The 20,435-nt window shown below is 54.2% G+C and overlaps 1 protein-coding gene across 1 annotated transcript; it reads right to left on the bottom strand.

Moving 5' to 3' along the window:
* Positions 1 to 137: 137 nt before the first annotated feature.
* Positions 138 to 10,616, bottom strand: LOC147412528 (ubiquitin carboxyl-terminal hydrolase 36-like). The gene is made up of 14 exons (XM_086481290.1): positions 10,379 to 10,616; positions 10,085 to 10,306; positions 9,799 to 9,909; positions 9,397 to 9,499; positions 8,672 to 8,739; positions 8,173 to 8,243; positions 7,675 to 7,757; positions 7,232 to 7,343; positions 6,798 to 6,938; positions 6,387 to 6,487; positions 5,942 to 6,080; positions 5,478 to 5,664; positions 1,301 to 1,370; positions 138 to 255 (listed from the first exon to the last, which is right to left on the bottom strand). Exons 1-14 carry the CDS (start codon positions 10,614 to 10,616, stop codon positions 138 to 140), a joined length of 1,764 nt encoding a protein of 587 aa, XP_086337416.1.
* Between the last annotated feature and the right edge of the window lie 9,819 nt (positions 10,617 to 20,435).

Below are 20,435 nucleotides of genomic sequence, written 5' to 3'. Positions count from 1 at the left end.
CTGCTGGGAGGAGGGCGCTGTCCTGTTGGCTGGAGACATTGGCGGAGCTGCGCGCTTAGACACCGCAGAGATGAGTGACCGTGTGCGGCTGGAGAAGACTTCTAGCGAGTCTCTTTAACGACTTGGTTCATGCCGTCTTAAGACCAGTCCTTTTCCAGGAGAAAATCCAGACATCTGTTGTACTGACTTGGCTTTCCCGTTTCTGTTCCCAGCTTTGCTAACGGTTTGGCATCCACAGCAGGTACAGTCTGATGCCTGGGAAGGTAAGAGTGAAAATTCATCCCAAGTTTCCAACTTGCTAATTATAGTGCACACTTACTGTGGACTTCCTCCACCATCCCCCTACTGGAGGATCCTAAAAAAAAGGGAAGGCTTTCTGTGAAAGCTCCCCCAAATGCCAAAGATGTCACTAGCAAAGTATTTCTCTAATCTTTCTATAGGGCCTGTCTAACTTTACAAAGAGATAGGCAGTCATGCCAGTGCTGGAAGAAAATCTCTGGAAAAGGGCAGTTGTCACGATCAGGAGAGCTGTGTAACCTATCCCTGTTCACCATGGGAATCTTTATTATCCTGCTGTCCTCAGTCTTTCCTGAGGAAAAATCTGCATTGCATCCTAGTAAGAATTCTGCAGGTAGGTATAGATGAGAAACATTTTTGCTCATCTTTCTCATGACCCAAGCTGCATTTCCTCATCTTTATTAAATGAAGAATCTCTGCAACTGAGCTCAGGAAAGTGTCGCTTAACCAGAAATCTTCCCTTCATCCAACGCTTTGATTTCTTCTAAATCGTTGGATTTGGTCTCTTTTTGACAAGGCCGCACACACGCTTCCTTTTACAGGAAGATGCCATATGATCTCAGCTAGATAGCTGGAGTCCCAAAACACATCCCTATCTCTCAAAGCAGACAAGGAAATGGGTCTGACAAAATCCGTGTTGTACAATATGCTGTACACGCAAATTGAAAGACTGCGTCTCAGTTTTTCCTATTACTTGTTGTGACAAGGTTCAGTAAAACATGGAAGCGAAGCACCCATAGCCATCTTTCTCCAAGTCCTTGAAGAATGTCTCAGCACCTCCTACAGGTCTTCAGGACTCTAGAGTTTCTTCATTTGCCCCACAAGTGACTACCACACAGATTAAATGACTTGTCACTGGAAAGCACGGACTTTGGAGCTGGCTATCCACTTGTCTGTTTTGGTATTGTATTCAAGAATGTGCCTAAATCGACCAACACGCTGAAAACCAGCCAGGACACAGACTACAGATCCCACAGCAGCACACTTCACTGTTACACCTTGCCGTGGCATCGGAGGCACCATCTTCCATTCATTCATCTTGATGTTGTAATATTCTACATTGTCAAGGCCACCTACAAAGCAATAAGATAGAGACCTGTTTATTGCATTAGATTGTACAGACTGAACTATAGCATACAAGTGCTTCATTAAACTTAGTTTTATTTTCAAAGTTTAGATTAAGTCATAAATCCTAGAGTAAAAAAAAACAAAAAACAACCCACAATGTGAAAAAAGGCCACACCTTTCTAAACTAGCAGTTTACCCTTTTATAAATGCAGCAACAGAGAAAAGTATAAAAGGAAACAAAATGAGAAGTATTGTAACATAATTCACATTGTACACTTTCTGGAGATTTTAACATGTTACATCGTGAACAGAAGAACTAACAATGCTGAATTGCTTACAGATTTGTGGCTAGTGGCTAAAACTCAGGAATCCACCTGACTCTTCCCTCGAGTAAGGGCATTTTATTCTAGAAGGGTCACCAGTACCTATACCTAAATTTGTCACTTACTGATAGAGGATGCCTCTCTTCATTACGATATTTTAATATCGTTGAAGCTTAAAAGCCCAAGTCCCTTTGAAAAGGGCCAGAGGAATCCAAAGTTATTAGAGAAGAGCAGATTTTGAGACTAAGATTTCCTGCTTTAGAAAATAGGCTAGTAATTACATTTTACAGTATCTACAAGCATCCCTGTTTATCCCTATTTAACAACTGTAACATGAGTCACAGCATTTTCACTTCCTGTCCTGAATTATTAGATCTGAGAGATTAAAAAAACCTTTCCATAATGTTGAGAGGTACGAAGAGAGAAGACCTCCCCATGACAGTAAGAAGTCATACTTCAAAACTAGGGCAGTCCAAAAAGTTCTCACTTTTTAACAACTTTAAAACAGCTGACTAGCTTTAAGTCTTTAGACTGAGGTTCCTAAAATAGTGGCTGCACCTTTACCTGCCTCTCAAAAGAACGCTACAATCTCTCAAAATGCATGATGAATAACTAAAAAGAAAAAAAAAAAAAACTTTTCCCAGATGACTGGTTTAGCAATACTAATGGCTGCAGAATTGGGCCACAGTATGGGTGTGTATCTGAATTTGACAGTACTGTCATTAGTAAAAGAGTTTGAAAAATAAGATACAGTGAAGTAGGGAGGTGGAAGAAAGAAGGCAAGAGTGATGTGACAACAACAGGACATGTTTTATGGTACTGCTGGGGTGGTTTGACCCTGGTTAGATGGCAGGTGCTCACCAAAGCCACTCTATCACTCTCCCCCTCCTCAACTGGACAGGGGAGAGAAAAATGTAACAACAGGCTTGTGGGGTTGAGATAAGGACAGGGAGATCACTCGGCATTTACCGTCATGAGCAGAACAGACTCGACTTGGGAAAAATGTAATTTATTGCCAATTAACTGAGAGAGGAGTAATGAGAAATAAAAACAAATCTTAAAACACCTTCCCCCACCCCTCCCTTCTTCCCAGGCTTAACTTTGTTCCCAATTTCTCTCCCTCCTCCCCCCGAGCGACACAGAGGGACAGGGAATGGGGGTTGGGGTCAGCTCATCACCCTGCTGTTCCTGCCGCTCCTTCCTCCTCAGAGGGAGGACTCCTCACGTGTTTCCCCTGCTCCAATGTGGGGTCCCCCTCATGGGAGAAAGTCCTCCATGACTTCTCCAGCGTGAGTCTTCCCACGGGTTCTGTTCTCCACGAACTGCTCCAGGGTGGCTCTCCTCCATGGGTTGCCGTCCTTCAGGAACCAACTGCTCCAGCGTCAGCCCCCTCACGGGGTCACCAGCAGCAAACCTGCTCCAGCGTGGGCTTCTCTCTCTCCATGGGCCACAGGTCCTGCCAGGAGCCTGCTCTGGTGCAGGCTTCCCACGGGGTCACAGCCTCATTCAGGCACCCACCTGCTCCGGTTCGGGGTCCTCCACGGGGTGTAGGCAGTCATCTGCTCCACCGCCCATGGGCTGCAGGGGGACAGCCTGCCTCAACGTGGTCTTCACCACAGGCCGCAGGGGAATTGCTGCTCCGGCGCCTGCAGCATCTCCTGCCCCTCCTTCTTCACTGACCTTGGTGCCTGCAGGATGTTTCTCTCCCATATTCTCACTCCTCTCTCTCGCTGCGATTGCTGCTGCCCAGTAACTTTTTCCTCTCTTAAACACACTCTCCCTGAGGTGCTGCCACCGTCGCTGATGGGCTCAGCCTTGGCCAGCAGTGGGTCCGTCTTGGAGCCGGTGGCACTGGCTGTATCGGACACAGGGGAAGCTTCCAGCAGCTTCTCACAGAAGCCACCCCTGTAATCCCCCCACTACCAAAACCTTGCCCCGCAAACCCAGGACACTGGCGTAAGCCTTAGCTCACGGAACAGACCGTGGGAAACTCCTGAGCGTGGCGAGAGAACTGGGTGCCCGTAGCAAAGCGGGTGAGAAGCTGACGGAGTTACAGTGCCATGAGGAAGAGCTGGATTTCCCGGGTAGTCCAGGGGATGGATGGGCGAGGTGGCCACACTGCACAGACGACTGACGGAAGGGTTGGGGTCGTTTTGGGGAGAGGAGTCTGGCAGGGCCAGCAGTAACCAGGAAACCGTAACAGTGATGCTGTGGAAGTCCAAGGGGACTGAGCCAACAGCTCCTGAAACACCAAACCTGTTCACGGATGGGGTAAACCTGGGAGCAAGGGGGAAAAATAACCGGGGGGGTAGGGGCCCTGTTTGGGAGGAGACAAGGGTGGAGCAAGGGGGGGGCGGGGGGGTGTCAAGGGAGATGAGGGGGATGTATAAGCCTGGAGAATGGAGGGAAGGGGGGATGGAGGAGCCAGTCGCGCCCAAGCAGACTGGGGGTCGGTTTGCTTGTTTCCTGAGCCCTGCGCCTCATCGCCGCAGCGTGTCCTGCCTTCTTTGGGAGACGCTTCCAGACCCTCTGGTGTGCGGCGCAAGAGGTGACGCCAGCCTCAGCGTGGGGAGTTTTGTCACCTCACCCCCAGCTGAACGCATCCAAATGTCTCAAAATCAAAACGTACCAAACAATAACCTATCAGGCCAAGAAGTGACTTGGTGTCATTCTCTGTGTGTGCCAGCAGCCGGTCTTGTCACATGCGCCCTTCCCAGGGTTTTGTCTGTTTTTACAGACCTTGAGTGCTCTGACTGACAAGTCAGACTGACGTTGATTTAAGAAAAGCGGTAACTGCAGTTTCCCTTCTTTCCCTATTTCATGTGTGGTTCACATTAACTTCTAAAGGCCAAAAAACTAGTGTAAACATTAGGGACTGTTTTTTATTTGTCAGCTTCAGACCTTAAAAATGAGGCTTTGGGCCTTAAAATGAGCATTTGGACCATCAAACAAAGGGTTGGATCCTAAAAATGAGGCTTTGGGCCCTGAATAACAGAATTTGGGCTCTGTCATCAGTTTTGGACCTTAAAATTGAGACTTTGGACCCTAGAAATTAGGGGTTGTACCTTAAAGGTGCAGGTTTGGAAACTAAAGGTGAGGCTTTCTACCTGAAAGAGGGATTAAAACCCTAAAGCTGAGTCACTGGAGTCTAAATGCAGCTATGAGCCCTGAAAGGGAAGTTTTAGACTCTAAAAAGGAGGCTTTTACCCCTAGAAGTGAGGCTTTGGAGACTAAAAATGAGGCTTTGGGCACTGAACCAGGGGGTTTGGACTCTCCAGGTAACGCTAAAGATGCCTGGCAGGATCCTCAAAATGAGGCTTTGGAGCCTGAAAGTGAGACTTTGCAAAGTAAACCTGACCCTTTTGGTCCTAAAAATGAGGCTTTGGACACAGAAGAGAGCAGCTGGCTCACTGCCGGGGCCAGCAGGGAGGTCTGTGCCTCAGCCTGTTTCCCAAGAGCTGCAGGAGCTGCCAGGTCTGCTCTTGGCCTTCTGGGACACCTTGGCCAGCTTCCCCACTGCGCCCTGCGCTGGCCTGGGAGCACCGCTGTCGCAAGAGACCCTCTTGAGGGTCCCGGTGTTGTCCCCACTGCCCCCAGGCTCCTGGCTGCGGCTGGGCTCCAGCAGCACCTTGGGTGACACAGGTGGCTGCTTGCGCTCGCAGGAGCTCTGCCGGGGCAGCTCCGCTTTGGCCGCGCTTGCCCTGCTGGTGCTGCAGAAGCCTTGAGCTGCTCTGGGCGCGGGAGGCAGCTGCAGGAAGGAGAGCGGCTGCTTGGGCCGCTGTGCTGCACCATCGGGCAGAGCTGTGGCCATGGGGGTGTCTGTGAGGGGCAGTCTGGGTGACGGGGACACAGCAGGTGGCTTTGGTGGAACGGTTCTGTTGGGCAGCTCCAGCCCTGCCCTGGATGTACTGTGGGCCACAGGGACTCCAACCTCCTTCGGCCCCGGCAGATTCTTCCCCAGCAGCGTGTCTGGTCTCTAAACAAATAGAAGGACAGAGGTTCAGGGAGGAGAGCGTTCAAGGAGCCAAGGACACAGAGGGATACGTCCCTCCCCATCCCTCGCCAGGCACGCTCAGGAGCCCTTGGCTCAGCAGGATCCCTCCTGCCAACCATCCTCCCTTGCGCCTGCCCGTTTGGAGCAGTGTGCCTGCCCCCCTGCGAAGCTGCAGCCCACCCGCCCTCACAGAGCAGACAGAGGGGCAGCAGCTCCCAGCTCCCAGGAGCGGTGGCCAAGAGCAGCCTTCAGGACTCACCCAGCCCATCAGTGGTGAAGACAGGGCGCTGTTGGTCACAGTGGTCTTGACCTGAGCGGAGACACCTCTGGCGCAGCCAGGCAGGCTGGAGGCAGCTTTGGCCATGGGCCCCTGCGAGCTCTTCCTGGGGCTGGGGGTTCTGGTGAAGGCAAAGAAGTGCAGGTGTTAACTGCGAGGGATCGAGCGATGGGAACGCTCTCGCCAGAGATGCACACAAGCAACAGGAGCCAGAAGCTCCGAGGAGATGAACTGCTCTTGATCTACAGCAAAACCCTGACAAGGGGCTGGACCTCTCCCTGCCACCCTGCTCCGAGCCAGCGCCTGCACACAGGCTTTGGGGCTACTTGGGCCAAGCTCCATCCCACACCCAGGCACGTGCTACCAGCCCCGTCCCAAATGCTGAGAGCAGGGGGAAGAGGGGCCGCGCGACACAGGGCGCTCTCACCTCAGGTAGAACAGCATGTAGGCCTGCTGTTTGAGGACTGTTCTGATGCTGCTGGGGTGGACCCGCTCATCGTTCATTTTATACCACTGCCCATTGCTGGCCTGCAGAAGGAGAAGAGAGAATGGGGTCTGACTGCGACCGGTGATGCTCCTGGCCTGAAAAGAAGCAGCAACAGTGCCTGTCGGCAGAGCTCCTCTCCCCAAAACCCACAGGCAGTCCAAGGCAGGCAAGGGCACTCTGTGAGAGCAGACCTCCACGCTTCCTGCAGCAGAGCATAGCCTGTGCTCCCGATCCAGTGCTCCACACCATGCACCTCTGCTCAGCACCCTCCTTTCTGCACACTACAGGGACCTGTGAGCACCCACCAGCCCCCAGCCCAGAAGGGGTGCCAAGGGAGCGCCCTGGGCTCACCTTCACGAAGCAATAGTAGTGCCCGGCATGGCAGCTGTACCCAGAGTGCACCAGCACTGCGTAGAGCCCATACGTGACAGGGTCCCCATTCTTCTGAGACATGTAAGGGCGAAGGTTCAAGAACTCAGGGTACCCCACGTCCTGCAGAGAGAGGATGTCTCAGGAGCCTGCACAGCAGACGGCTTTCTTGCTAAAGCAAGAGCAGCTCAGCCGTCCCACAAATCCCGCCTCTCGAGGGAGGGGGACCTGCTCTCACCAGGCAGAGGGCACAGTGAGGAAGATGCCAGGACGAGCAAAACTCCCTCTGTGCTGCACAGCTGGGGAAGGTCAGCAGGACTGTGGCAGAGCTCGCACTGGACCACCTCCCACCCTGCTCTGGGCAGCAGAGCCTTGGGCCAGGAGACAGCCCCCGCTCTGGATGGCCGAGCACTCACCTTTGTGATTTTGCCTCCACCAAAGTCAGCAAAGCGCTTCAGCGAGACCGTGAGAACGTTAGAGGCTCGGTGGATGGTGAAGCCCTTGCTGGCCGTCACTTTCTTCTCGCACCTGCACAGGAAGAGCTCGAGCTATTCAAGCTGTTCCACCACCCAGACGATGCCAGCCCTGGCCAAGCAGCACACCCCACGGCGATGACCCTGCTGACAGCGAGCACCGCTCCAGAGCACCTGCTCGTGGCCGTGTCTGCTGGCCCCGGTCCTCCCCACAAGAGGGGGGAGCTGAGGAGCAGCAGGCTTCATTGCAGGCTTCCGTGGCCACGTGCCTCACGGTTTAGCCATGGAGCAGGTAGAGAAGCCCTCCCTTACCAGAGCAGGCTTTCCGCCTGCTTCCCACCAGCACACCCACGGGCCCCTTCCCGCCCACAGCCCCACACACTCACTGGGCACACATGTAGGCGTTCTCCCCGCCCAGCAGGTCTGGCTTCACAAACAGCTCCAGCGCCTGCACTAGGTTTGTGGCTTCCTGCAAGGGCAGAGGAGAGGTCAGGGCACGAGTGGCCTGTCCATGCGACAGCCCAGCTCCCTGCCGAGACGCTGGCCCCGAGAGATAACGCAGAGCATGAGCACAGGGCCACAGGCTACACCACACCCGTGAGCCTGCCACCAGCTAGGCACTCTGGCCAGCACGCCACGAGGGACGGCAGCACTGCCCTCCGCACCACGGAGCCTCGACGCAGGAGTCGTGGCCCACGCTCAGGCAGCGGGCACTGCTCTGCCAGAGAGAGAAGGCAGCGCCACAATGGAAGCGGCTTCCTCTCGCCTACACCGTGCCTTGAGGCTGGCCGGTTAAGGAGCCTTAAAAGCAGTAATGGTGCGGGTGCAGGAATGTCCCCCTGTGAGAGCAGAGCTCCTCCCCATCCCCGACCCTGCCCCAGTACCCCGATCTCCAGCGGCAGGTCCAGGTAAGAGTCGTAAGTGTCCGAGACGCTCTTGCACGCCAAGCACTTCACTGCAAAAGAGCAAGTGATGAGCACAGCCTGGTACAACACCTGTACCCGCCACCACCCCAGCACAGCGCAGGCAGCTGCAATATTCCCCCTCTCCGCGTTTGGGCTCTGGGAGGTGAGCACCAGGATTCACAGCCTGGCAAGGAGGAAGGCTGGCAGTTCTGCTGTGTGCTGGGACAGCAGCTGTTGCTAGAGAGCTGGCAGCATGGGTTCCTCTGCCGGTGGCAATGAGCTGGAGACCCACGGCCAATAGCTTTTTCCATCGCCACAACGGGGGTCACGAGCTGCAGGCACTGCCAGACTGACCAGCTGCAGCTCTGGGTACTTTACACATGCTTAGCAACTTTCCCAAAAGATTTTTACCGCAGGGCTCTCGGGGCAACAGCAGCCCTGAGCGTCACAGGCCCAGGACCTGGCAGCCAGCACTCACCACGGGACCGCAGGTAACCGCCAAAGATCTGGTGAACCAGCGTCGTGGCCTGGGTCTCGCGATCCAACCTGGAGACAGCAGCACCAGATCTCACACCGCCCCTCCGCAATGGCCACCCCCTGCGGGCCACCCCTCTGTCCTCGAGACAGCTCCCCTGTGCGCTCTGGCCAGGGCTCCTGCAGAGCTCCAGGCGCAGAGGGAAGTCACAGCCTCTGCCAGTCTGCTCTCCCGGTGCCGCAGCTCGAGGGGTGGCACCAGGCTCCGATGGACACCTTCCTCGAGAAGGAGCAGAAACTCCTGGCCGGAGTTCAGAGCTGGGCACAGCAGACAGAGGCAACACAGGCTTCCCAGGACGGAGGGCCCACAGGAAAGCGGCTCAGCCCTAGCCCGAGCGCTGGGGCTGAACTAGCAGGCACGCCTGTATTCCTCAGCAACTGGGACAGGATCCAAACCCATAGCAGCCTCAGGATTTGGGGACAGAACCACAGCTCTACTATGGTGGAGGAGTCAGGAGAAGGGAAAAGGCAGACAACAGCCCAGAGCTGTGTCACAGAGGGGCAGGGAGCTGGGCCACCCGCCCGAGGCCCCTGGAATCAGCAGCTCCCTCTGTGAGTCTGGCCTGGGGGACACATTCACCCATCCCACAGACCCCTCCTGTGGGTGCAGGGGACCAGCAAGGGGACAGCGGGGAAGAGCAGCGACGGGCCATCAGAGGCCCCACGTACGTGGTACAGCCTTTCAAGCAGGCCTTCTGCATGGCATCGACGGTGTAACACAGGAACTCATGTGCATCCTCCTGTCTCCTGAAGCGGATGTGCTGGGCAATATCTGCAGGAGAGGGAAGAATCAGCCCCAGCGCGTGCTGCATGATGCAGGCCTTCCCTCCCTTCCTTGGGGCAGGGACTGTGGGGTTTGAGCCCCCTCAACCCAAACCAGATGTCAGACTCTTCCCGGCCACAGGGGAAGCCCCACGTGGCCCATGAAGGCGCCAGCCCCTGGCAGGCTCAGGGAGTCATCTCAGAAGAGCCGTTTGCCAAGACCTGCCCCCATCGCAAAGGTTACGCTCCTGCATTAGCCACTGCTCTCCTGCATGGCTAGCAGGGGGAGGGGAAGGCAGCCATCCTTACTCTTGAGGTTTCGGACGAAGGATACCGGCTTTATTGCCTTGCCGCTGTTGGCAAAAGCCTCGATTGTGTGCTCCTCCATGAGGCACATCATGCAGAAGCCTCCTTGGTCACCTGGAGCAGGAGAGGAGAAGACAGGACGTTAACGACAGGACATGGCACCCAATCGCCGGAACCACACGCAGAGGTGCTGAGCACAGCACTGGCAGCAGGACAGGCAGGTGCTCCTCCTCCCACCAGCACCCCCGCCCCAGCCCTGCTGCCCGCCAAGCCGGGCCTCCCCACTCACAGCTGCGGCTGTGCTCCTTGGAGAGCAGGTAGTTGGCGAGCGGCGGCGTGTGGGTCAGGCACTGCACCGTGGAGTTGAGGAAGCAGGTGTTCCCCAGGTTCTCCAGCCCGGCACCGATCTGGTAGATCCGCTCCCACTTCATGGAGAGGCGCTCCACGGGGAAGAGCACCTTCTGGGGCATGGGGACCCCGTCCCCCCGTCCCCCTGGGGCATGGCCGCTGCCTGCGGGGAGAGAGGCGGTGAGCCGTGGCAGTGCGGAGTGTGGAGAGGAACCCCCTCGCCCGCTCTACCTACCCTGCTTGCCTGGTGGCTCCTCCTCGGCAGCCTCAGCCCCGGAGTTGAGCAGCACGTACGTCTCCTGCAGCTGCTCCAGCTTGCAGGAGAAGCCATGGCTGGTGGGTTCAACCTCCTTCTTCTGCAGCTGCATCTTCTTGGCTGAGGGGGCCAGCAGCCAGCCCAGCTTCCCATCCTCAGCCATCTCCCACCAGGTCCACTTCAGCACCAGCCTTGCTGCCTTCTTCAGCTTCTCCATGATCGATGTGGCAGAGGCTAGTGGCCCCAGCTGGGGGGAAGGGGTGGCCAGTTGAGTGGGAGCACCGGCCCTTTCCACTCTGTTCCCAATGCAGGGTGGTGTTGTCAGGGCAATAGGAATGCAGGCCTTGGCGTCACCCCTCCCATCCCATCCCATCCTGTCCAACCGCAGTCACCATCTGGGTCCCCACCGCTGTGCCCAAGTGTAGCCGCCTTCAAGAGCAGACTGCCACTTGCCTGCGCAATGGAAACTCCTGCCGCGCCTCCCCTGCACAGGGACGGGGACAGCACTGCTCCTGCTCTCTGCTGCAGCCGCACTCCCTCGGCACAACCCCCTGACTGCACTCCTTCCCTTCACGTCTGCCACGCTCCACGTCCCAATGTGGACTGAGGGTGAAGCTGTGCTTGCGCCTTGGCTGCAATGGCAAGGGGGCAGGGCCTGTCAGGGCGTGGCCGCTTGGGGTCTGTGACGTTCATTGTGTGCTAGCACAGGGTACCATGGCAGGGGCACCCGGCCCTGGCCCACTCCCGCCCCTGGCCCCGGCCCTTTCTACACCTTAGTCAGCCCTGACGGGAGGGCTTTGAAAGTGGCCCCGCAGCAGCTCCTGCCATCCTCCCAGCAGTGGGAATGGACCCCCTGTGATGCTGGGGAAGGCGTTGAACCCCACAGTCACCCGCATGTCCCCATGGGGAGAGAAGCAGATGGAGATAGGGGCAGCAGTGCCCGTGTGCATGCCGGGGGTCACCCCAGCCATGCTAACGTGCCCCTCCAGCTTTTTGGGACAAGACACCTGCACAGGAGCCGTCCTGCCCCGCGAAAGGCCATAGTCCCTCACACATAGTGGGGGGCTCTGCCCCATTGTAAAGCCCCCCAGAGCCCCTGGAGGCCTGTACCCTTCCTGCACCCTGAACAGGGGGACGGGTGGTGGGTGGGGAGGGGGACAGCAGGGTGCCTGGTGCTGGAGGGCAGCCGGGGATTCTGCGGTGGGGAGGGCTGCCTGGCAAGAGCTGCTGAGGTGGCTCCCCCATGGCGGGGGCACTGGTAGACCTGCTACACAGTCGGGGCAGCTCCCACCATTCACGAGGGTTCGATTCCTTCACAGCTGCCAGGGCGCCAGGGCTGCGTGTGGCCAGGCAGGCAGGTGGCCCCAGCAGGGGGGTGTCCCCGTGCCCCGCTCAGCCCTGGCGCGAGTGCGGGAATGCCCAGCATGGCCAGGAGCTGCCAGGTGCCTGCGACAGAGCGGTCCCTGCCCTTGCCCTCTGCAAGCGCGTGGCAGCCGCTGCAGCCCAGGGACCCCCGCAGGCGGGCAGATTTTCATGTTCTCCAAGAATTGATACCAGTATGGACCAGACTAACATCTCAGGTTAGGTTTTTTTTTCTCCTGGCTGCTGGAATGCGCTCGTTTGACTTAGGGTTCCCAATGTCGAGAAACTCTTGCTTGGGGGGGGGCATGCTTCAGTATCAGGCACACGAGCCATCGCTTCTCTTGACGCAAGTGTAGCGCTTCACGTCCCACCCATCCACATTGCTCTTGTCCATCGCCCAGTCTGTCCAGAGACACTCTCCCAAGGAGGAGATGAAGCAGGGGATGGAGAGATAGCACGAGATCTGTGCACAACAGAGACCATCACCAGGCATCCCGAGGGGGGAACGCCGGGGCAGGAGGTGGGTGGGAGGAAGCACCATGGGGCAGCTGAGGCTGGTGGTCCTCCACAGCTCTGCTTCACCCACACCCCCAGCTCTGGACGAGGGATGCCAGGCTGCCCCTTCCCTGCGGGCTCTGGTGCTGGGATAATCAATAAATCTGTCGGGTTGAGGCTGGGCCGGCCACTAACAAATGACAGACGCTCTCTGTCAAACCCTCTCCCCTCCCAAAAGGAAAAGGAGAGAGAACAAGGGAGAGAGACTTTATGGTTTGGAAAAGAAAACTAAAACACCTTTAATGAAATAATAACAATAAAAGAAAACATAATAATAATAATAAAGAAATAATGAAATATATAGAATATGTACAAATACACACAAAACCAATACCGAACCCAACTCCCCCCACCCTGATGATGATACGTCCCCACCATGCTGCAGGGCTGGCACTGGGGCAGTCCCAGGCTGGACTGGGCAGCAGACAGGGACGGGATGCAGGAGCTGGACTCAGGCACTGGATTCTGGGATGCATGGATCGGGATCGACGACAGAAGAACAGAGACTCCTCAGATGTTGGCCATCGAAGAAGAAGAGAGAGAGAGAGACCCTCGTGATCCCTCAGCTTTACACTGAACATGATGTCTATGGGATGGAATACTCTGTTGGTCAGGTATGGGTCACCTGGCTGGTTCGCTCCTCCCTGCAGGTGCGACCCTTTTCACTCCCAGCACCCCAACACGGAGATTTAGCAGTGACCTTGGTCGCTCTAAGAACAAGGATAAGCACGGGCCTCTCTGCATCCCATTCCTTGTTACTGACTGTAAACATCAGGCCTTAGCACTGCTGGGAGAAGTCACTGTCTGGAAAAACTTGCTGCTGTTTCAGAAATTGCCGTTAGTGAGAGGAGACTTAACTAAAAAGTTAAAGCACTAAAACAGAATTAGTTCTGATTTAGCCCAAACCAGGACACTGGCTTTGTAAGCTATGGCTTCAAGTAGTAAAAATGTTCTCGAGACTGTAAACCAACAGGTGTTGCAGCCACTGGAGCAGAGACCACTTCTGTCAGGCCCATTTGTATCTCTGGAAGAGCAATTCGGATGCTCAGGGTACACAAGACATGTTGTAGGGGTAGCAGATATGGCACAGGGTCCTGTGGGAGATGTGTGCCCTGACAGGACGGCAGCTAGTGGCTGTGCACTGAAAACTGGAAGTCAAAGGGCACTGAAAAGCTACGTTTAAGCTACAGAAACTCATCCACTATATTTTAAACCTCAGTGATCTTATACATATAGGTACTCCAACAGAAGATTACTGGTACTATGGTAATTTTATGTCCTTCCAAAGGCATTAACCTTCTTGGCTTTTAAATGAGCTCTCCTTAGGAAAAATACCAATAAAGGGTTTGCACTAGAGCTGACATTGACAACTTTTTGACAGTCTCAGCAGTCAGCCCAACTACAAAAGGGAGTGTGAAAGCAAAGCAACCGATCCACACACACGAACAGGGTTGGTGGTGAAGAAGGCCCAAATATATTCAATAGCACATTATAGCTGCTAATTATTGTTGCAACATAGACCTGTTTAAAGAATAAAAATTATATGCTAACTCTCTTCTACACATTCTTGGAACCAGTTGTAATGATGCAAACAACTTAGATTTATTGTTTTGCTTTGACTTTGAGTATGCAATTTGTTCTTCATGACAAGAAAAAGAAATAAATCGCTACAGGAGCAATGATTTCTACAGCAATTTCATTAATAGTTTCAAATCTGCCACTTCATGCAGAAGTCCTGCAATTATTTTCCTTGTTAATGAATGAGTTTCCTTCATTCAAGACAAAAGGCTAAGAAAAATAGTGATGGATCTCCTAACTGCCCTTTTCCCACACCTTTCAGGAAGCATCACCAATTTGTGAGTGGGAATGCAGAACAAACCAGGAACAGCTGGACAAAGCTGATACTCAGGTATTTCTACACTGTGTCACAGACAGGGAACTACAGAGGCATTCCAGACCCCGCTTCAAAAATGACCTGCCATGCAGAACACTTCAATTTCCCTGTGGGCTCTTCCGTGCTCACACAAAGTACTGAACCGCCAAACCTTGTACCCGTGTGTTAACAGTAACAGACATCTTCGGGTGACAGGTACAGGTACAGAGAATGGTTTCTCCATCATTTCACAGCTCTCTGTGCTTCTTGTAGCGCTCCACCGTTGCTGGACAAATGAGAGATGTCCTTCCTTCTGACTGGCCCTCCATCATTTTTCCTAAGATCGAGTTCAGTGGTTACCCACAATCTACATCACACGGGTAACTACAGGGATCTGTTCTGGGGTGATGTTATCAGCCTGAGTGCCTGGCTGTGTCCCACTCACTCTGCTATTGAGATCTGCAGCCTTCTTGGGGCCAGCTTACCAAGCAAGCTATTTCTTAAAAGGCCTCATTTAAATTTGAAGTTGACCTAAAGATACTTTGTGAAATATGGGGATAAATCTCTTTTCCTTGCTCCCAGTTAAAGGACTCTGACAATGTGTTGCTCTCTGATTCAGACACTGGATTCTGCCTCACGAAACGTTGCTCTGTCGGAAACTGGGGAACAATACATAGGGAGAGTATTTCATGAAACACTAAGAATTTTTAAATTCTTTAGCATCAAAAGTAAAAAGCAACTACATTTGTTGACTACGCTTTTTCTTTTGTCCACCTGTATTATAACAGCAACCTGTATTACCGATAGCAAATGCACAGCCTGAGCGAAGGATCACTGGTCAGCTGACACTGAACTGTATGTTACTGTGTTCAGTGGCCCCTGCCCATGCACTATCCCCGTGTTAATGCTCGTACCGCAGGAATTACCAGGTGATATCTACCACAAAATACGTAGATTTGTGCCAATGACTACTAGAGCCAGGTTAGTTTGTGTACACAGACCAATTTCTTTTCATTCTGGTCCAAAGCAAGAACAGCAGCTGCTCTGGGCACCGTAATCCCACTGGGGAAGCTGAGGAACTCAGGGAAGAGAAAGACCTCACAGCACACATTGAATACACAGAGAAACAGAAAACAGGCAAATAGGTAATGAACTCCATTACATCCCGGCAGAACACACCTCCTTGGCCATGTTAGTGTATTTCTGCTTTTCTTTTGTCTCTACAACAGCCCACCGACCCGCCAGGACCTTGGTTGCATCACGGCTATTGAGCCAAGGGTGTTCTTTATGCACGAGAGCGCGATGGTGTTTGCAGAACAAGAAAAACGCATTCACTGGTCAGCGAGCTCGTTGCTCTGAGGACTTCTCTTCGGTTCCATCAGCATCCCGCTCTAAACCATCCGCGCCAAGGAGTGACACCTAGCAGAAACAAAAGGGAAGGGGTGTAAACCTAGTTATCCATGCTTCTCCTGGAGACTGAGAGTCTTGTGTATGCTGCGTGTGGACACACAGCTGTTTCCAAAGGCCACCAGTTCCCTCCAGAAGACCTGGAGTTCTACACCAGACCTCCTCACCTGACTGTCCAAGGTTCATTCACGCTCTCTGCAAGACTCAAACTCCAACTTGCAAGTGGAGCAGATTTCTAAGCTGAGGACCATTCTCTAGCAACAGTCCTAAAGGGCCTGGAGGGAGGAGATCCTTCCTGTGCCCTCCCTACACCCTCGAAGTCATTTCAGTGGGATGAGGTGAGCAGAGCTACCTTGGATCCCAACCACCTGTGTTTGCAACTGCAGAGCGCACAGGAAGGAAAGTGCACAGGGAACAGTGGTTTCCCCACCTCCTGCCCTTCACTACTCAGCCTGGGAGCTGTGCTGCAGTGCAGCCACCGCACAGCTGCCCAGTCAGAGAGAGAGGGCAAATCTTGAAGGAACACACTGCCAAAATATGCTCTCTGTGCTTACGGGGCAGTGCATTGTTCCTACAAGGGGTGCACCACAGGAGATGAGTCCTTACTGGATGAGACAGAAAACCATCTCCTACCTAAGTGCAACACGGTGATTTTATACCACATGGTGACAGTGGCCTGTAAGGTCAACAGAAAACTGTCAGAGTATCAGGCTCCTCCTTGCAGCTCCTTATTCTTGTCAAGGTCACTCTTCCTTATCAGTAGGTGGCTCGAGGCAGTCTCCTCAGCACTGACCTCTCCCTTCCTGCCTTAGGAAGGCGCCCAGGAGAGGCAGATAGGAATGTTATCCCCACAACTGAAACATCCCATCTCCGTAACACATTCCCACTTGTTACAGAGGATGAGTCTAACTGTACATTTGTGAGGTGCCACATCGTCGGGTCCTTACGGAAAACGGGTAAGGCTGGTGCCATTGAACCATACCAAGTGTCAAACCAGAGACAGATTATTCCACCTGTGCTTTCAATATTCTGCGGGATAAGTTGAATTTCACACGCAAAGATAGTAAAAATGGTTGACATCTTTTTTCTTCTTTTTCCATTTTAATCTTTGTATTTTTTTAATCTTTAAAAAAGAAAGAAAACTATTAGCTAGGCATGTCCTCGCAGCCACTAGAAGCAGATACCAAGCACAGGCGAACTTCATGTCTACAATAAAAAATTTTAAAAAACATGTCAAAACCCCTCCTTGACACTATGAGCTAGGACTGCTGGGCGCAATAGGGAAATCTGACTCCCTGCCCAAGAGAAGTGAATTTTCACACACAAATTTGAAGCAAACAACCGGAAGTCATTACCCTGACACTTCCAAAGTACTCATCAACAAAGGCCACCGCGTAGCAAACAAAACAAACGATCTGCCGAACCAAGCGCACGCAGAAGGTAAATCATGTTTACTCACACACCTACCTTGTGTGTGCATCCTCACCTAAAAAATGCCTCAAAACTGCCTCTCAGTAAAAATACATGCTTAACACATGCAAACTGCCAAATCAGGGGATGGCTTAAGAGATCTACCGCCTAAGTAAGGGGCAAAGAAATACATAAATAAATAAAACCAGCACATCACATCTGAGGACCGAAGGCTGCACAAGCAAGTGCTGCCCGCACACAGTCTGGCCCCTCACAGCCGTCTGTTTACACTGTGCAATGTCAATGATAATCCTAACGGGAGCATGGCTGGCTTGCCAAGAAAACAGCACAAACATCAAAACAAACTGAACCTGTGACTGGTTACCCAGCTAGATCTTTATAAAGCAAAAAAAAAAATAATGGATGAAGTCTCACAGGGGCTTCTTGCCAGCAAGAGAAAGAAGCTGGGCTAAGTGCTGGTCCCACAGGCAAAGCCAGAAGCAGCTCTGTGGTTGATTCTCAGGAGAAGGGCATGAAAAGAGGTCTAGCCTTGTCACTGCAGGGCTGCCTCGCTGCTTTCTGGAAGATGCCTACTAGAGCACTAGGGTTTCAGCCTGCAGCAGCAGAAGGGAAAGCTGTGACCCCTGTACTTACACCAGCTGCCTGAGCCCTGGAGCCACACTGGGGCAAGCGCCTCCCCAGAACCATCTCACACAGCAGCTCCAGCCGTACAGCTCCAGCCATGCCTGTACGTATCCCACCCATTTCAGTGATCACTAATTCTGGTTTTGGCTGATCTCTTCTCTGTGTGTTTCTTGCTGGTTAACTCAGTGGCCTTTTGGCGACACGCCCTTGTATGCAGCAGAAACGTGTGTGAGCAGTTGCTGCCCCTGCAGACTCCAGCAGCACAACCAAGCGGAAGGACCTTCAGAGCCCGCTGCTGGAGGGAAGAACTGAACCGAAGTGGGTTCAGAGATGGGAACCTACGTCATCAAACGGCATCTGCCGGGGGGGGGGGGTGAGTCCCTGCCCCTCGCCAGCAGCAGCTGCCCCCAGCAGTGAAGGACGGCCTGGCAGCTCGTCGCAGCCTGACGTCACGCGTGGGCCGGCGGGGATGGCGGCAGCGCGGAGGGAAGCTCGGCCGAGCGGCGGGCCGGGGCGGACAGCCGGACCAGGCGCCCGCCGAGACCGGGAAGCCCGAGGAGGAGCCCCGGGATCCGGCAGGTTCCGCCAGTGCGGCTGCGCGGCTTGGCCGTTGCCAGGAGCGACCGCGGGAGATTTAAAGGGCCCCGGGGAGCGGCGGCGACCGGGACGTGACGCGTCAGAGGGGCGCGGCGCGGGAGGGCGCGCGGGCGGGGAGGGCGCTCCAAGCAGCCCGGCGGTCCCGGCCCGGGACAGCAGTCCGGGCGGCTGCCGGGCCGGCGAGCGCTCCCTCGGCGGCAGAAGGAGCGTTCCCGCGGGGCCCGCCCCGGAGCCGCCCGCCGCGTCCCCTCAGGCAGAGCCGGCGCGGACAGAGAGCCCCGGTCGGGCGGCAGGTCGCGGTGCCCGCCCGGAGCCTCCCCCGGCGGCCAGGTCAACCCCTGCCCAGGGCGTGCGCGGGCTGCGGCGGCCGAGCCGCGGGCCAGCCCGAGGCTGCGGAGCGCTGCGGAGAGACAGGGCAGTGGGTTCACGGCCACGCTCCTATAGCGGACACCCCTGAGAACAAGGAGGCACCTCGGACCCTGGTGACCTATAAAAGCAGAGCTCCGGTACAGTCTCTGCCCTCTGGCATCAGAGCAAAAAAACAAATGGGAAGCTTTAACAGATCCAGACACTCGTGAGCAAGGCCTGCACAGAGAACCTGCCCCAGCAGCGCCCAGTGGGCACCGAAAGGAGAAACCATCCCAGCAGTGGGTACCAGAGGAAGAAACACTGAGGGCTCGCAGTGGGTGACTCTGTTAAAAGGCACTGAAGGGCCCATCTGCCGACCCGACAGAGAGTCACGGGAGGTTTGCTGCCTTCTGGGAGCTGAGATCCGAGATGGAGCTCAGGAGGTACCGCAGCTTGTCAAGAGCATGGCTTGCTATCCACTGTTGCTCTTTCATGTGGGCATGAATGACCTAACAAGTCACAACCTGTGTAGAATCAAAGAAGACTACAAAGTCCTAGGGACAACAGTGCAAAATTCAGGTGCCCGAGTTACCTTTTCCTGCATTTTACCAGTTAAGGGGAAAGAGGCAGCCGCAAATCAACAGATAATGCACATCAACTCTTGGTTTTGCGGCTGGTGCCATCGTGAGGGGTTTGGGGTTTATGACAGTGGGGCATCCTTTGACATTAACCTATTGGGGAGGGGTGGAGTTCACCTGTCTGGCAGAGGCAAGGGTATCTTTGGTAAAAGACCGGCCAGCTTGGTAAGGAGGGCTTCAAACTGAATGTGCCCAGGAGTGGGGTCCAGGGTGGCAACGCCCTTGCAGTTTCATTTGACTGGGGAATAGACCAGGCGAAGCAGAGCAGCAACAAGTGTCCCACAGCTGCCTCTCCAGAAGAAAACCGGAAGGCCAGCTCCCTCCAGGGCATGTCTAGCTATGGTAGATCCTCCTCTGTCCCTCCAGGGAAACCTGCGTGCTCAGTTACCTCCCCAAAATGCCTGTACACCAGCGCACGCAGCACAGGGAGCAAACAGGAGTCACTTGGAAGGGATATAGAAACACTGCCAGAGAACGCAGGGATGCAACCAGGAAAGCTAAGGCCCACTTGGAATTAAAGCTAGCCAAAGATGTCAAAAACAACAAGAAGGGCTTCTTCAAATACATTGGCAGTAAAAGAAAGACGAGGGAAACTGTGGGCGCATTGCTGAATGAGGCGGGTGCCCTGGTGACGGAGGATATGGAGAAGGTGGAGTTGTTAAGTGCTGCCTTTGCCTCAGTCTTTACTACTAAAGCTGACCCTCAGGAGTCCCTGACCCTGGCACTAGGGGAAGAAGTCAGAAGAAAGGAAGACTACCCCTTGGTCGAGGAGGATTGGGTTAGGGATCTTCTAGGTAAACTAGACACTCACAAATCCATGGGCCCTGATGGGATGCACCCACAAGTGTTGAGGGAACTGGCGGATGCCATTGCAAAGCCGCTCTCTCCCTTAAAATAAATGAACCAAAGCTTACTGCACATTAGTGCGGAAATAAAAATGTATGCTCAGCTCCAAGAATTTAAGTGGTGTTCAGGAGGTTGTTTTCTTAAATTGTGAACCATTTAACCTGAGTCATCACCCTGAAGCAGCAGTTCTACTCTAAAGAGGCTTTTTAGCAAGATGGGTCATCATCCTCTAGGATGAACACACATTTAGGAGATCCGAGACACAGAGTAAGTCAGATCTTGGCTGTTACACAGGCACCACTTACTACAGGAAGACACACGGTCGCTCTTTGCTTCAACTTTGGAGTGAATCTCT

The sequence above is a fragment of the Leptosomus discolor genome, unplaced genomic scaffold (assembly GCF_034619465.1).
Source record: "Leptosomus discolor isolate bLepDis1 unplaced genomic scaffold, bLepDis1.hap2 HAP2_SCAFFOLD_85, whole genome shotgun sequence".
In the NCBI taxonomy this organism is placed as follows: domain Eukaryota; kingdom Metazoa; phylum Chordata; class Aves; order Leptosomiformes; family Leptosomidae; genus Leptosomus; species Leptosomus discolor.
This window is presented reverse-complemented; position numbering and strand designations above follow the sequence as displayed.

What these genes read in the sequence shown, in the direction of transcription:
- LOC147412528 (XM_086481290.1), bottom strand. Translation starts at nt 10,616, where the DNA reads ATGGAGAAGCTGAAGAAGGCAGCAAGGCTGGTGCTGAAGTGGACCTGG. An exon ending in TGCTTGAAAGGCTGTACCAC is followed by an intron (nt 8,740 to 9,396) that starts GTACGTGGGGCC and finishes TGCTGTCTCCAG; the next exon opens with GTTGGATCGCGAGACCCAGG. An exon ending in ATGGTGCCTCCGATGCCACG is followed by an intron (nt 256 to 1,300) that starts GCAAGGTGTAAC and finishes TTACCTTCCCAG; the next exon opens with GCATCAGACTGTACCTGCTG.